Below are 13,682 nucleotides of genomic sequence, written 5' to 3' on the forward strand. Positions count from 1 at the left end.
CAGGCGCGGGGCCGGTGAGGACGCTGTCAGGCAGTGGCGCGGGCAGCCGGCACGCGGGGTCCTCGGGCGGGCGGACGGCCCCCCGGGGCGGGTCCAGCGGGCCCTGAGGCCCGGGGCGGGGTGTCCGGGGTAGGGGCCGTCCTGGGCCGTGCGGTCCGCAAGGATGCCGCGCTGGGGCTTCAACCCGCAGGCTGGCCGGGCCCAGGTTCCGGTCGCGGCGGGACCACAAATGAACCGCTCCGGTTTCCCTGGAAACAACCAGCTTTGTGTTGCGCTGGGTGGAAACTTGGCTGCTTCGGCAGGTGAAAGCGACCAAGATCCTACAGGCGAACGTCGGGTATGTTACTCTCACGGACACACTTTCAAACAGCAGAGGTTCTGACAGCTTGGGATTCTAGAGAACGAGTTTCTCCGCCGAAGCAAGCCGACTTTCCAGCCGCAGCGTGACTCCTGTTAACTTCGCAGCAGACTCGTCTCTGCGTCTGGCTTATCGGGCTCTGATTACTCTCTTAGCCGGAGTAGGTTACTTTCTCACCACCCTAGCCCTGTGGGCACCCACGGCTTCCCAGAAACGGATGCACAGCTGTACCTAAGGTGTCAGGCTCCACGCTGTGTGACCCTGTTCACTGGACGTTCACGCAAAGGGACAGGCAGGGGAGTGATCGCCGCGGGCGGGGGAGGAGCTGACTATAAAGTGGCTTAGGGAATTTTAAAGACTGCTGGAAGCTTTTGTCTTAATTGTGGTAGTGTCACACAACTACATATGCTTGTCAAAACTCTCAGGCATGTACAATAAAAAGGGTTAATTTTACTGTGTAATTTATACATTAACTTTTTAAATAGAAAAAAAACTAAAGAAATAAAATTGACATCCTTGGTTAAAAAAATTGGATGGTACTAACAGTTAATCGAGCACAACAGAAGAATCAGTGAATTTGAGGATGGTTGAAATGCAAATTAAACCCAGAACGATACTACTTTACACCCACCAGGATGGTTAAAATTAGAAGACTGACAGTATCGAATTTTGCTGAGAATGTGGAGCAGCTTTATAATTCTCATACACTGCTGGTAGGAGCGTATAATGAGCCAACCACTTTGAAAACTATGAGGCAGTTTCTTGTAAAGTTAAACGTAGGCCTCCCTATGGTTCAGCAGTGCAGCCCTAGGTGTGAAAAAGAAAGTTCACAGAATGTTCATAGCAGCTTTATTCATAATAGCCAAACGAGAAACACCCAGATGTTTGGATAAACCCCATAAGAATGGATAAACAAATTTGGAATCGTCATATGATAATCCTATGGAGGTTTATTATTAGCAACAAGGCGGCTGAATCTGAAAACCATGCTAAGCAAAAGAACCCCACACAAAAGTGGTAAGGCAGAGCTTATGGTGATAGAAATCAGAACAGGGGTTGCCTGAGTGGGGTGGTGAGCTGGGAGGGACATGAGGGGACATTCACTGTGGAAGAGACGCTCTGCATCTTATTGTGTTGATAGTAATACAGGTACACATTGGTTGACATTTGTCAAAACTCACCAAAATATACACTTAAAATCGGTGCCTATTTTAGTGTAAATTCTGTCTACATTTAAAAAGGAAGAGGGGGGCTTCCCTGGTGGCGCAGTGGTTGAGAGTAAGCCTGCCGATGCAGGGGATACGGGTTCGTGCTCCGTTCCGGGAAGATCCCACATGCCTTGGAGTGGCTGGGCCCGTGAGCCATGGCCGCTGGGCCTGCGCGTCCGGAGCCTGTGCTTCGCAACGCGAGAGGCCACAACGCTGAGAGGCCCGCATACCGCCAAAAAAAAAAAAAAAAAAAAAGAAGAGGGGCTTCCCTGGTGGTCCAGTGGGTGGGACTCCGCGCTCCCAGTGCAGGGGGCCCGGGTTCAATCCCTGATCAGGGAACTAGATCCCACATGCATGGCGCAACTAAGAGCCCGCATGCGGCAACTAAAAAGAGATCCCGTGTGCCACAAGTGAGATCCAGCGCAACCTAAATGAATAAATAAAAAGGAAGAGCAAGCACCACGTTAGAATGAAATCTTACCATTTGTTGTTTTTAACTTCTAAGTACCTGAGAACAGACCTCAGTCCCCAGCTGCTCCCCAGTCTTGACCTTTCTGTGAATCTGTGCCACTGTGCAGTGATGAGTGCCAGGCCCTGGGCAGACCGCCCCTGCCTGCTGGGTAACTGTAGGTGGATTCTTTCATCTCCCTGTGCTGCAGTTTTCTCAGGGGTAACATGGGATGATAACTGCCCCTGTCTCAGAGATGAGGATTCATATGTGCCAGGCTCTTGCTACAGAGCAAGGTGAGGACTTCATAAACGTTAGCTGTTATTACCACTTCTTTCATACTTCAAAAAACATAAAAGTTGTATATATATACATGCCTTTCAAGGGTAGCAGGGTCAGCCCCCATCATGAGGGATTCTGTTATAGTAATCATAAATCCCAGGAATTCAGAGCACAGGGGGCTGATCTGAGAGACTGTGTATTGTGATAGAGGCTGTTGCCAGTAGCATCCATCCTCTTGATAACAGAAAGTCCCAGCTGGAGCTGGACACACTGCTACAAACACACATCCTGTGGCCTGGTGACTTAGTGGAGGCAACAGACGGTGTACACAGCTAGTGAGTGACACCCTTGAACGAGGGTGTGCGATGTGCCTTCCACCTGGGAAAATGCAGACAGTAACAAGTGGGACCTGGAGCAGCTGTCCGAGGCCACAGATGGGACTGGAGGTTAGAAGGCACTTGTGTCCTCGGCACCAGAAGCTGCCCTCATCAGTCCTGTTTTTCTGCTTCGGCTGTTACGTGAAAGAGAAACTTCTCATTTAAGCCATTGAATTTCGGGGTCTCATAGCCTTTACCAGCCTAACCAGTATCTTAATACCACGATTTTCTGTGGAATCCAGCTAACAATAGGTATGCTATTATGGCTGGATTCTCCTCACCACCATCTAATGCAGTCTACACTCCATTAAACAAGACTGCGATAAAAGCAGGGGTGGGGGGAAACACAATTCCACTATTAAGAAGCCAACCCTACAGATGGCCAAGAAGCACATGAAAGGATGCTCAACATCACTAATCATTAGAGAAATGCAAATCAAAACTACAATGAGGTGTCACCTCACACCAGTTAGATGGGCATCATCAGAAAATCTACAAACAACAAATGCCGGAGAGGGTGTGGAGAAAAGGGAACCCTCCTGCACTGTTGGTGGGAATGTAAATTGGTGCAGCCACTATGGAGGTTCCTTAAAAAAGTAAAAACAGAATTACCCTATGAACCAGCAATCCCACTACTGGGCATATACCCAGAGAAAACCACAATTGAAAAAGACACATGCACCCCAATGTTCATTGCAGCTCTATTTACAATAGTCAGGACATGGAAGCAACATAAATGCCCATCAACAGAGAAATGCATAAAGAAGACGTGGCACATATATGCAATGGAGTATTACTCAGCCATAAAAAGGAGCGAAATTGGGTCATTTGCAGAGACGTGGATGGACCTAGAGACTGTCATACAGAGTGAAGTAAGTCAGAAAGAGAAAAATATTGTATATTAAAGTATATATGTGGAATCTAGAAAAATGGTATAGATGTATTTGCAAAGCAGAAATAGAGACACAGACGTAGAGAACAAGGGGAAAGCAGGGGTATGTGATGAACTGGGAGATTGGGATTGACACATATACACTATTGATAACTATGTATAAAATAGATAACTAATGAGAACCTACTGTCTAGCACAGGGAACCTGACTCAGTGCTCTGTGGTGACCTAAATGGGAAGGAAATCCAAAGAAGAGGGGATATATGTGCATATATAGCTGATTCACTTTGCTGTACAGCAGAAACTAACACAACATTGTAAAGCAACTCTACTCCAATAAAAATAATAATAAAAAAAGCAGCCAACCCTATACTGGCCACTATTCACCTGTGAGGTAGAAATGAGAGAATTTGAGATATAAACCCCTGCAGGTAGAAGTGGATTTCCACGAATGAAGAGGAATTAAGTTTAGGGGAACTGATGGTCTTTTGGGAAAGGAGCAGGTTTAACCTAATTGCTGATTGCAGTCGGTCTCCTAACTTCACTCCTGACCCCAGATCACGAGAGGGCCAGGGTCCGAGCCAGCCCCGGAGACTGAGGGGGGAGGTCTAGTTTCACATGTATTGTGAATAGCCTTCAATGCGAGGAGGAAAAATATGTATGCTGTTACACATGGTGGGGGTCTGGTCAGGAAAGCAGCCCATCCCAGGTGATTCAAGAGGGGAAGTGCAGCCCTACGAGTGACGAGGGACGGCCACAGCAGGAAGCCACCGAGATCCTCGGAGCCCTGAGATGGCAAAGATGCAGCCACTGAGGAAGCTGCACCGGCAAGGGAGCCTGGACATTTCATTTGCAGATTAGCAAAGGGATATTTTACACAAAGCTGTCAGGGGGGGCTTCCCCGGTGGCGCAGTGGTTGGGGGTCCGCCTGCCGATGCAGGGGACATGGGTTCGTGCCCCGGTCCGGGAGGATCCCACGTGCCGCAGAGCGGCTGGGCCCGTGAGCCATGGTCGCTGAGCCTGCACGTCCGGAGCCTGTGCTCCACAACGGGAGAGGCCACAACAGTACCGGAAAAAAAAAAAAAAAGCTGTCAGGATCTTACAGAATTTTAAGAGATCTTGAGGGGCTTTTATTCCTAATTCATGAAAGTGCTCTGTGAGCAGTGTTTTGTTGTGGTACTATATGTAGCCACCATTTCTACACCAAATTAGCACGGAAGGAAACCCAGTTGGTGTTTGTTTACATGTCTTTCAGTTACTGAACTAGGCTAACTGAGGCTCATTGTCAATGAAATCCACCTGCTGAGTGTTCCCCATGCCCCTGATGCCCTGTAATCTAATAGGAGAAACAGGGACTCTCCAGAAATAACATTGCTGAAAAGAAACATGATGTAAAGTGGTATAAACTTACACCTATCTGTAAGTGCACACAGGTTCAAGGGTCATTCGGGGTTGGGATCAGGGAAGGTTTTAAGAAGCTGACCCAGGTCTGTTTTCTGCTCACTTGTCGCATCCCTAGGGCACAGTCTGCCGGGCCAGAATCCCCTACCTGCGACAGCCCACACCCCTTCCCAGCTGCAATGACTTCACAGTGGGAGCGTCCCATGTGCCCCAGTGGGGTATTTACACCTGGGAATCACCAAACGCTGCGAATCAGGCTTCTTCCTCCTGCGGAGCTGCTCTTAGATAGCTCTAGGAACAGTGAGCGCCAGCCCCAGACTCAGACACGTGCTCAGTGAGCAGAGACAAGGCAGGGGCAGCTCAGGGCAAGCGAAGCGGGCAAGACGCCCGGGCAAGGCCAGGGCACTCCTGGCCTGTCGCGGGCACGCAGACTGGCCAGGAGAGGCCGAGGCACATCGCAGGAACAGGTCACCCCAGTCTCCAGAGGCGTGAGCGGACAGGTTCGTCGCTTGCTCCCACCTGCCGGCCCTTGTGGGTCAGCTGCTGGCACTGTTCCTCAGGTAGGTGCGCATGCTGACCAGAGCACCGGCCGAGGACAAGGCTGTCGCCATGTGGGAGGGCTTCGCAGCAGCCGGTCAATGCCCTGCACCATCTCACCGGCTCGAGGAGCTGCGCCTGCCGCCCCATGGCGCACATCTACGTCCCGGGCGAGTGCTGGCGGGGCCTGCAGAGCCCACCCAATGCACGCGGACCAGCTAAGAAGGGAAGCCAGAAAGGCTGCTCCTGGCCAGATGGTAGCGGGCTGGGAGGCCGGGCCATGTGCGCGGCACTCGGGCCACTGGAAGGCTTGGGCAGCAGCGGGAGGACGACGACCCTGAAGGCTGGACAGCGTTAAGGGGCTGCCTCCACAGCTAAGCCAGGCTCCGGCTGATGCGGAGAAAGGCGGGGCACGGAACAGAGACAGGGAAGAAGCCGTGGGCCAGACTGGGCCGGCGAGAACGGTGCCGAGGGTGGGAAACCCTGAGGGTTAGAGACCAGGGGACTGTATCACGATCAGAGTCGGTCAAAGGAAGGGACTCTTTTCTGGATGGAAATGAGGCGTTCCAGCTTTCAACACACCAAGGCTTAAGCACCGGGAAAATCACTCCAAAATGTCCATCAGGTCTTTAGAAATGCACATGGAAAGCTCACAGACGAAACAAAGGCCCTGAGACCCCAGGAGCCGAGAATTACCCCCGAGTGGAGCCTCCTCCAGCAAGTGCCAGACCAGGCGAAGGAGGGCCGAGCGTGCAAACCTCGAGGTGCTTCCAGCCCGAGCCAGAAGCACGCTGTTTGGGAGGGGGTGCCCACTCCGCCTGGAGATGGGCTGGGGTGTGAGAGGGGGCCTGGCGCAGGAGCGCCGCCCTCCGCACCCCACCAAACAGGTAGACAAAGGGGCCAGCAGCCCAGTGTCACATCCCCTGTGTTTCCAGGAAAAAGTCATTGCCAAAGAATGCTTCTTACGAGAACCCGCAACACTCTTTGTGACGTGAAAGCTAGCATGAAGGCGAGCAGAAGAATTCCAATAAATGCTGCTTCTGGGGCGGGCAGCTGCTGACTGCTAAGAATTCCTCCTCATTTAGGGAAAGGCTCGGAGACTCTCCCAACAGCTATCACGCTTGTCTACCACACTGGACGTCGGTGGCATAAAGAATCCTACTTCTGTCCCCACCTAGCCGGCTGCAGGACGGATGAGACCGCGTGACCGGGAGGGCTGAGACCAAGTCCTCGGGCCACACTCAGTGCGCACTGCTGCCCATACTCGCACCCCCTGAGCCGGGGAGCAGCTGCCCGGGAGTCTGCACCTGGACCACTCCGGTAGCAACCACTGCACTACCGTTAAGAGGGTGCGGCATGGAGCAGCTATCTGACGGAGAGACAACTTAAAAATAAACCCGTCAACTCGTTCGTTTAGCGCCTGCAAGTGTTTAGCAGCTTTACAGGAAAAGGGAAAAGTTCCGATACATATAATCACCCTCTTCATGATTACTGTAGGAAGGAAAATTTGCATCCTCAGTACTTCAGGAAGTTAAGGCCACAAAAGGAGGCAGTCAGAGCATCTTCATTTAGGTCTGGGTGGTACACGTAATACCTGACCCTTGGTTATAGAAGCTCACGAGGTGGAGACACAAGAAAACATGTGTCCAACCCACCACAAAATTGAATTCTGTGACCACTGGTTTACTGCTCCTTTTCTGTACGTTTTTTACCATGCTGGTTAAGTGATAACATTTAACTGAAGAATCTACATCCGGTCTGCTCTCGCTGATCAAAAATGAAGTATGGATGAAGAAGGCAGGTGAGACTGGGGAGCCACAAGGTTGCGACTCGGAGTCACAGTCCCACTGCTGCAGGTGAGGGACAGTCAGTGGAGGCTGGGGGCTGGACGACACCGGAAGCACGCGTGCAGTGCGTCCGCAGCCTCAGGAGCGGTTCCCCGTGAAGGAGCGGTCCTCCTGTGAACGCTTCCCACCTCCGTACTTACTGGCGTGTGGTAACAAGTGAAGTGCGGGTGAAGGAGGAAGCAACACGGCGAGACGCTTCGCTCCTGCTGTGGTCAACAGCAGCCACAAGGAGTTAGATTTCGCGGCCATCTGAAACTCTGGCAGAAGAAAATTCTCTTCAGTTATCTGAACAGAGTTGGTAACAACATGAGATAAAAGTTACTCCCAGTTATGACAAGATATATACATGAAAATGAAAGCACCCCAAGGAAGTATAAAAATCTTTAAGAAAAAATAGTTTATTGCACAAAATTCAAGGAATCCCCAAGCACACTTAAATTTATAAAAAATCAACATGCTTTTTAAGTTACAATTCATTCTGCACGGTGACACTTTTCCCCTGAATAGCCCCAACCTGAGGACTCCCTTTTAATGAGGAAATTTTTATTAAACATGAATAACTTAAAACCACCGAGTTTTCTAGATCCTCTGAAGCATTCCTGTCAAGGATCCTATTATAACCTGAGACCACCATACACTGAGAGGCGCCCTGCGGGGAGTGAGTGAACTTGAGTGAGGCTCCGAGAAGACTCTCACAAGCCCCGCCCTGTGCACATCACGGCCCTTGGGGATGCTCCAGGACATTTCTCTTTCAGATCCGCTGGTCCCTTTCACTACTAGCAATCTTTACACGCGACATTTAATTTTTGTTAAAAAAATACTCAGAAAAGTAGGAATATATGTCACGGTGCCCTTGCAGGCCCATGGCTTTTGCAGTATCCCTATACCAAGGAAAGTCTTTAAACCGAGGAGGAGTTGAGTGAGAATTTTCCTAATGCAGCATTCCACAGGCTGTCTTCCTCGAGGCCCACCCTGGCACCTGGACCCCAGGCCAGAGTGTGAGCCAGTTTCACGTCTCATCAAAGACACTGCCTGTTACAGCTTCCAAATAGTAGAACAAAGGCATGTAAATCTAAAAGATCCGTGGCATCTATCGGATGTGTACCGTGGAAAAATCAACAATAACCACGCACAGTAAGTTATTTTAGGAGCATAAGAAAATCAAGTCATAACATCACGAAGTGTCCAAGCTGACATGCTCTCCAGTGAGGACACGAGGATGAACAACATACACAAATACAGCGCAACAGCAAACGTGTTTCTACACGTGCTCCAGAGTGGACTGCTGTTTTCCATGAGGAAGTTCCTAATTCCCACTTCTGCCCACAGCGGAAGAATATTTCCAACGCTGTTCCCTAAAGAATCAAGCTCTGGGAGACAGGAGCGCCAGTAAAGCCCCTCAGAGAAAAAACCGGCAGCAAACGAAGAGCAGGTGATTCAGTCCAACGTCCCCCTTCAGGGTGATCTGTTAAGGAAGCCCGGACACAAGGGCCCCTGGTCGGGACCTACAGGCCAGACGTGGCAGCACGAGGGGCACACACAGGACACGGGAGGGGAGCAGCCCGAGCGCTCAGGCCAGAGGCAGGCCGGGTGCGCACGGAACTAGTGGATGAAGCTGGCACAGGATGACAGCAGGAGCCCAGACGAGGCACTGCTGCTAAGGGCGCGCACACGCGTACACGCGCACGTACACATGCACACGCACACACGCGCGCACGCACGTACACACACGGAGGTGACTCGACAAAGGAAAAAGGCGTGGGGAACAGAGACTGGCTTTCTCTTGATGGATATACTCAGGATTCCTTTATCCTTTCCTAAGGAAGATACACTGATTTTCTGGAAGACCTCAGCAAGGAGAGAGAAAGCAGCTACAAAATGAGGCTAAGTGATTTCTTGGCTCTAGAATTAAAACAAAAGATATCACAGCCAAAATAAATAAGAACATAAATTACCATTTTTCTTTTCCAATGGTACAAAAACAATTTTGTCAGAAACGATTTCCAACTTAAAATGAAGAGTAGAATAAAGTTTTCAAGTATAATTAACAAGATTAACCCTGTACAAATGATATACATATTTTAGACGTTCCAATACTTCCTGGGGAATTTTTTTAAACACTAAACATCTTTGTGATTAATGCTACTTTAATATTATCAATTAACCTTCTAACAGCATACTGTGAGAGAACACAAGCAGATTAAAAACACCACGCTGTCTTCTCCACAAGAGAGAACCAGGTGATGCAGTGACACAAGCATGTCTGGCCTGATCAGTAACACCACACACTTCATCTTCAGACCAGCCGACCTGCACAGGGGGCCACACAGACCCTTCTCTTCTCTAACTTGGAACAATGAACATTATTTTAGATCATCTTAGCAAACTAGGGGCAAGCTTATAAACCTCGAGTCTCACAGTCACTCTAGGCGGGACCTCGCACACTTGGGGTGTCTGATTTCAGGTAAACCTCGGGAGACCCTCTCATGCTGACCTGCCCCTTTCGCTGCTCTCCAGATGAGAGGGTCAAGGGCCTTCTCCCCCTTCTGAAGGCTGTCACCACACAGAGGCCAGCATATCTCCTGACGACCACACAGGCGTTGGTGGATGTTGCCACACAGGGCAAAGTGCTCCCTGGTCTGGAGCCCGCGGGAGCCCTGGCCCTGCCCCTCCTCCTTGCTCCCCCCCCCCACCTCTTGAGGCCTCTCCCCATGCCTCACGCATCAGGTCAGCGTGTGCTGACCGTGGTGTCTATGGGGGCGTCCTGGTGGCCATCAGGCCTGCCCGGGGGTTGGCCAAGGTGAGCGAGGCCACGCAGGGCCAGGGGTCAAACAGGTGGGCGTTGTGCACTCATGGCAAGGAAAGACCCTCAAAATTAAGTGAAACTAAAATAACAAAGCACTTCTGCCTAAGAATATTTGGCTTTAGAAGGTAAATAAAATAATTACATTTCTTAAAACATAATCTTCTGACATTCCTAAATCCTACACATACGTTACTTCCTAACTGCAGATTTTCAAAAGGCAATCAATAAAAAGACAATTCGGGTCATTCTTAAATAATACGAGCATATACTTTTTAAAGATTAGATTATGATTTCCGGTATTTATATATACGTTCTACGGAGAGATGGCTATTGAAAACAAAACAAAATAAAATAAAAACCAAAGGTGCAAACGAGGTCTCACTCCTGCAGGGAGGAAAGCTCTTTCTGAATCAGACAGGAAAGTGAGAAGCCGGACGCAGCCACGCAACGCCTCCACCAGCGGCTGTCCGAGAGCAGCGTCTACGGTCAGGCCTAAGATGCCTCCTTCCGCAGATAACCCTTCAGACACATGCAAAATGTCTTGCTGAGCCCTAGATTAGGTTTTTAAGATTTGGTCACCTCGTGGGAAAAGCTGGCTGCGACCTGCAAATAACTGTCATCACTTCTCGGCTCTCGACTTGTTACTTTACTCCTGTGGCGGCCAATGCAAAACTTAACTTTCATCTCTTAGGAAGACAACAGAGCACACGGTCAAATAACACGGAGGAGAGAGCACTCCTGCAGTCAGCTACAAACACTCGGGGTGGGGATGCTCGGCGGTCACCGCTCCAAAGTGCTCTCTCGTGGCCCCGCTCTGCCCGTGTTGCTCCGTGTCTCCTCTGGGGTTGGCGTGATCGCCCAGGCGGGAGGGGCTGGCGGGGTCCCCCTGCGTCCACGAGGACAACGACTGGTGCACAGTGACCGCATGAGCCTCCATCTGGCGCTGCAGGCTGTCCATCTCCTGCCTGGGGAGACAGGGGAGGCGCGCGGTCAGACGACAGCCGGGGGCGCTGTCCCCCCCAGAGACAGCTGGCCACCTCGGACCCGGCCCTGACGGCAGGTCGCTCACGCACACCCTCGGGGGCCCGTCGAGCCTCTCTCCTGCAACAGCACGAAAGAGACTCTGAGCATTTTCCTGTGTACCACACAGAGGCCGACAGGCCAACTGGGGAGAACGTGGGAAACACAGAGCCGAGGGTCTGTCCTGCAGGGCGTCCGCTCACAGGGCCAGAGCCACACCTGCCCTTGCCTCAGACACGGGCCTCCCACTGCCTGGCGTGCAGGGTCATTTATCCCCGGGCAGCTCCCACCTTGGAGATGGAGGGAGAGGCACGGGACCAGCCCACCACCAAGAAACACCACGGAGCCGCTCGCCAAGAAACACCACGGTGCGGTGCTGGCAACAGGGAAGATTCTTCCAACTGAGACCTGCAACTTATTTGTAAAGACTACAAGACGGAGCCCAGAGCAGAGTCATACTTGAGTTGCTGGAGGCAGCTGTTGAGGTTCTTGAGGGGCTCCTTGCTCACGGCAGGCGGGGGCCGCAGCAGCTCCTCCAAAAGCGAGGCCGGCACGGGGCAGTCAGGGATCTTCACCGGCGTCACGGGGCTGGAAGAGCTGGCTTCTCCCTTCGGCTCCTTTCTCTGTTTTTAAAAGCACACGGTTAGGTGCTTCCCCGGTGGCACAGTGGTTAAGAATCCGCCTGCCAATGCAGGGGACATGGGTTCGAGCCCTGGTCCGGGAAGATCCCACATGCCACGGAGCAACTAAGCCTGTGCACCACAACTACTGAGCCTGCGCTCTAGAGCCCGCAAGCCACAACTACTGAGCCCATGTACCACAACTACTGAAGTCCATGAGCCACATCTACTGAGCCTGCACGCCACAACTATTGAGCCTGCACTCTAGAGTCTGTGAGCCACAACTACTGAGCCCGCGTGCCACAACTACTGAAGCCAGCACACCTAGAGCCCGTGCTCCGCAACAAGAGAAACCACCGCAATGAGAAGCCCGCACGCTGCAACGAAGAGTAGCCCCAGCTCACCGGAAACTAGAGAAAGCCCGTGCAGCAACGAAGACCCAACATGGCCAAAATAAATACATAAAATAAAAAATGAATAAATTTATTAAAAAAGAAAAAAGGCACACAGTTAGCTCTCCCACTCGGAGGCTGACATCCCTGCCCCTTCCCCGAGGGTCCCCGCCATCACACGTGGTCTTCAAGGCGCCTCCCCAGCTCCCCTTGGGCCTCTGGGGAAGCACTTCCCACTCGTTCTAAATCAGCAGAGCTGGCAGCCACGGGGGTTCAAGAAATGTTGGCTGAATAGAAAACCTTCTTCCTAACGAATGAAGCAACACTACAATCCTGGCTCCTCAGGAGGCCGGAGCTGCTGAGAGCTCCCTAAATGAGAGCTCACGGTGGGAGCTTTCCAGAGAGACCATGGCCTTGACTCTGAGTTTCCCTAAGAAATTAAGTCAATTTTCCAACTCATAAGACTCCCCTTCCTAGGACTTCAAACTTTTTCCACAGATAAACAAACCATGCTAAATAAACCTCTGAATCTACGCGACTTCTTTGCACCTGCAAAATATTTACATAGACTGAGCAGAAAAGCAGACGGTGGGTAAACAGATAACCTGAACAGAGCTCATGATGGCTGCTTCGGGCTCCCCGGGCCCCTGAGCCTGTTCTGGCAGCTGCTGTGTCCCAGCTGGTCTCGCCTAGAGGCCCAGGGGCTCCTGTTAACACAAGCAAACCATGCCCCCATTTGCTTTATAAAGCATAGTACAATAAAATGGCATCTAAATTCATAGAAAGAGGCAAACACTCTGTTGGAAAAAGCTCTAAATTAAAAAGATTTGGCCTGTGGTCCGAGGAGAACACCCCATCGTCATCTATCTTCACACAACCGTCACTCAGTGTTGGTTAATGTAACTCTGTGACTGGCTGACCGACTGGAAAGCCTGCCAGCCTCCCGCCAGCACATCCCCGGAGCCCCACCAGCCGCCCGGTGGCCCAGTACCATCTTGGCTGCTCCCCGCCGCAGGTCCAGCTTGAGCTGCTGGTTTTGCTGGAGCAGCGTCTTCATGTTGCTCTTCAGTTCCGACACTTTAGCTTGAAGCATGAATTTATCTTTCTGGGTCAGGGACAGATCTTCCCGTACCATCTCCAGCTCAGATTTAATATTCTAAAGAAAGTGAAAAAGTCATAGATTTTTAAAACTGAAAGGTCTTGGGCTTCCCTGGTAGCGCAGTGGTTGAGAATCTGCCTGCCAAGAATCTGCCTGCCAATGCAGGGGACACGTGGTTCGAGCCCTGGTCCGGGAAGATCCCACATGCTGCAGAGCAACTAAGCCCGTGCACCACAACTACTGAGCCTGCGCTCGGGAGCCCGTGAGCCACAACTACTGAAGCCCGCGAGTCTAGAGCCTGTGTTCTGCAACCCACCACAGTGAGAAGCCCGCGCACCGCAATGAAGAGTAGCCCCGGGCTTCCCTGGTGGCGCAGTGGTTGAGAGTCCGCCTGCC

General features: G+C 51.4%; 1 protein-coding gene across 4 annotated transcripts in view; it reads right to left on the reverse strand.

Moving 5' to 3' along the window:
- Positions 1 to 7,727: 7,727 nt before the first annotated feature.
- Positions 7,728 to 13,682, reverse strand: part of GOLGA3 (golgin A3) — a 43,800-nt gene continuing 37,845 nt past the window's right edge. For 3 of the 4 annotated variants that reach the window (XM_024739875.1, XM_024739874.1, XM_024739873.1), the window contains 3 exons: positions 13,179 to 13,343; positions 11,635 to 11,798; positions 7,728 to 11,120 (listed from right to left, as the gene is read on the reverse strand). In XM_024739875.1, the coding sequence (XP_024595643.1) occupies positions 10,904 to 11,120; positions 11,635 to 11,798; positions 13,179 to 13,343 (546 nt within the window). In that variant the 3' untranslated portion in view covers positions 7,728 to 10,903. The remainder of the gene's footprint in view (positions 11,121 to 11,634; positions 11,799 to 13,178; positions 13,344 to 13,682) is intronic. The other variant, XM_024739872.1, reaches the window with a different exon arrangement.

The sequence above is a fragment of the Neophocaena asiaeorientalis genome, unplaced genomic scaffold (genome assembly GCF_003031525.2).
Source record: "Neophocaena asiaeorientalis asiaeorientalis breed wild unplaced genomic scaffold, Neophocaena_asiaeorientalis_V1.1 scaffold757, whole genome shotgun sequence".
Classification (NCBI taxonomy): Eukaryota; Metazoa; Chordata; class Mammalia; order Artiodactyla; family Phocoenidae; genus Neophocaena; species Neophocaena asiaeorientalis.